This window comes from Temnothorax curvispinosus, unplaced genomic scaffold (genome assembly GCF_003070985.1).
Source record: "Temnothorax curvispinosus isolate PA1 unplaced genomic scaffold, ASM307098v1 QBEX01006686.1, whole genome shotgun sequence".
Classification (NCBI taxonomy): domain Eukaryota; kingdom Metazoa; phylum Arthropoda; class Insecta; order Hymenoptera; family Formicidae; genus Temnothorax; species Temnothorax curvispinosus.
Window position 1 is genome coordinate 1 of NW_020216466.1, and position 3,676 is coordinate 3,676.

Sequence of the window (3,676 nt, forward strand, 5' to 3'; positions counted from 1 at the left end):
TAAAACAATATGCACGTATAAAGATACATAGAAATAGGAAACGTTACATGTTAATTTGATACAAATCATATTCTTTTTAATATATGTTATATAGGCTCGCCCGCCCCCGAACACTATGGATTTTACCGGCGAAGAACCGCCAAAACGGCAGAAAAGAAGATACAAGCGTTTCTTGGATCCAGCTTATCAAGAACATGATGTATCTGCCAAAACACATGATTTGTGGGTGAAGAGATCAGCATCGCGGCAAATGAATACAACAAACAGTCCGAGTAAGTATTGAATGATATATTTAGAGTATATATGTATGCAGGTTAAATACGTACGTAGATAAAAAAAGATTTTGTTGATAAAATGTCATATAAGAACACATACGGGATAAAACAGTTATTGTAATAAGTTGTACAAATGTTTATATATTATTATCCTTCGGTTTGAACAAAAGTTCTTTTAGTGCATTCGTTCTATATGAAATTGTACAATAATCACATTGTTAAACATGAAAATATATAGTTATAGTATATGGGTCATTAATGTAGTAGTAATAAGGCCGCATTACGGTTCTGTATATTTTGAAATTCTTAATACCACTTTCCAAAATTCAAAATTGTTTCCCAACGTTTACTGCAAATGCAAGTTTTAGTTATTTATTGATCTTAATTCAAATGATGATGACCAGACTTTTTAATTGAAAATTACTATTAAAAACTGTACAATAGGCCACAATGTACTGTAAAAACTTTTCAATATAGATCCATGTAATGTACCTGAACAATGCAAGGTATATTGAATTCAGACTTTATACATTTATTGATATGTTCGAAGTTTGTAAAAAATTTTTTTTAAACAAACCTCGAACATTATCTGAATACCTCAAATATAAAATTATTCAAACACCTCATATGCCCGACTGAATAAAATTATTGTACGCTGTATATATAGATTGTGCGGGTCACTACATAAAAGCGAGAAGGAAAAGTAAATATTAACAATAGGAATAAGAACGACTTCGTAAACGATTAGTCTCCAGTTACTTCAAATCGTACAAAATTAGTTTCGGTATTCGTTTTATTCATTACATTTATTTATTATTATTCTTATTTATTTAATAGAAGCCCCTAAGGAGGACACCCGACAATGGATGTAAACTTTGGGCAGGAGATTCTTTTTAATAAAAATAATTTAAAAAAAAAACAACCGTAGTGGCCTTTTGTTACTACACTTATAATAACTGGTTCATATTCTATTAGCATTATATGGGTTATTGTAGCTCAATTAAGATGGCAAGATTTGGCCTTTTTGTGAAAGACCATTCTTTCAATCAACGAGATTGTTTTGAAATAAAATATACACCAAAAAAGAGACACGACATTTTTTATAGGTCCACAATTTTGTTTACATTGTTACTAATTTTTTAATTTTGACGAAAAATGAGTGCACTTATAATTTTAACATTTAATATTTACGCTTCTAATTACCTAGCACAGTGAGTAAAAACTCGTTTTAACGCTGGAATAAAAACGTTTGAAAAAGTAATGGAAATTTTAAAGAATGTACTTTTTTCTATAAAAAAAAATTTAAACAAATTTGTACACGTAAATAAATCTAAACAAATTAATAAAAATCAAAATTAAACTTTATCCTGGGAACAATATTTTTAAATACATAATTATTATTACAATTAAACTGTATTATTAAAAAAAAATAAATAAATAAAAATAACAATACGTTGCAAACACATTTATTATTATATTGTTGATATATTATTAACAATAATACAATTTTACTTTCTTAATTCATAAGCATTACTTTCTCAAACCTCTTATTATTATATCTTTCAAATGTATTTGTACTCGCTGCGATAATGAAAACCGTAGATATTACATATTACATTTTAAAGTTATATAGTGCGCTTATTTTTCGTTAAAATGAATAAATCAGTAACATTGTAAAAAAATATATGTTGAACCTATAAACAACACTTTATTCTTTTTTTGGTGCATATTTTATGTCAAAAACATTTCAATCCGTGTAAAAAATAGTTTTTTTTTGGTCAGCCGATTTCAGCTGGAATGACCCGTATGTACTTTTGGCTGAAGTAAAAATAAGATATAATTCTTATATCTAATGTCAAAGAAAAAAAAATATATATATACTCTTCAAATGTATGTATGTACATGATTCACGCAAAAACGATACGATCCCCTATTCTCAAACTATATTTTTCTATAAAAGTCACAGCAGCTGTTACTGTTAAAAACGAATAGATAGAAAAACAACGAATAGAAATAAAACCAAAAGAATAAAAAATCTTCGATATTCCGTATTGCAGACAGAATGGGCAGATTGCAAGCAGAAACCGATAAAGACTCAGTCCGCTTCTGATGTTGTTCCTATCCGTCATGTTTAAGAACAAATATAAAATTATTTACATTACTACGAATTAAAACCAGTGTGATATTTTCAGGTGGAAGTATAGAAAATCCAGAAGAGGCGAGCGAATCCAATGTGGCAGATAATGATGACACTTCATTGGAATCAGGCTCGTTGGTTAATGCTACATCAAGCGACCGCGACGACATGGACGTCGATGTAGGTCTACACGACAGTAGAAGTATTTCGAATGCATCCGAAAGCAGTTCTATATCTGACGGTGAAAATAATGTGGATACTTCCGAGGAATCCGAGGACGAGGATATTCTACATGACAGGAATAACTGCGACGACGATCCGATAATGTTCGAAGTTTCTCAACTGAAAGAGTCTGAAGTTATGGAAATGATTACAGGGATTTGCGGTTTAATACGCCTTATGAAAGGCTATTAATTAAGAAAGGCTATTGTTGACTTCACAAAATGTCTTGCAGGACCGGGCTACACGAATTGGCAGATAACAAAATATAATGTTAAGAAAAAGTATGATCCACCTGAAACTGTAATAAGTTATACATTTTTTTGCTCAGCATGCAAATGTCCTTTATTAAGACCAGTGCAGAATAAGGAATTCGCAAACGAAACTGCAATCTGCCGAAAGTGTAACCAACAGAACCATTTATCTATGCGATCGGAAAACAAATTTGTGTATATAGTTTTAGAATTCCAGTTGAAATCATTATTGACGAATACACACATCGAGGAAAGTATAATGAAATTTATACACCAGCGCAATGCCCGTCAAAATGCTGATTATAATGGCGGATCAATAAGCGATATATCGGACAGCGAGCTGTATAGACAGTTGAATACGAAATATTCCAACGAAGGATATTATCATGAGTACCTTCTCACGTACAACTTCAATACAGATGGTATGCTGATTTTCAACAGTTCGAAACGAAGTTGTTGGCCGATTCTATTGTATGTCAATGAACTTCCCCCAAAAGAACGATTCAAGCATGTTCTCTTAGGGCCAAAGCACATATGACAGTCGTAGTCGTGGACATAAGTAACGCACAAGCTTTGGCGTATCTTGATTTGTCAGGTCGGGGACTACGACCGTCGTATATCGCTACGCCATGTTATGTGCTTTGGCCCTTAGTTGCGTTGTGGGTAGAAGATAAGGAACCTACGCCAAGCATGATGAATACGTTTCTGCAACAATTCGTCCAAGGGACATTAAAATTATTCAGAGAAGGAATTATGATTAAACATGGAGAAAGGCAAAGAATATTCAAATT

At 31.7% G+C, this 3,676-nt stretch overlaps 1 protein-coding gene across 1 annotated transcript; it reads left to right on the forward strand.

Moving 5' to 3' along the window:
* Window positions 1–94: 94 nt before the first annotated feature.
* LOC112456243 lies at window positions 95–3,434 on the forward strand (the record flags this gene model as incomplete). The annotated part of the gene is made up of 2 exons (XM_025018652.1): window positions 95–272; window positions 2,468–3,434. Coding segments are annotated over 2 exons (537 nt in total), but the record flags the coding sequence as incomplete, so codon positions are not given.
* Between the last annotated feature and the right edge of the window lie 242 nt (window positions 3,435–3,676).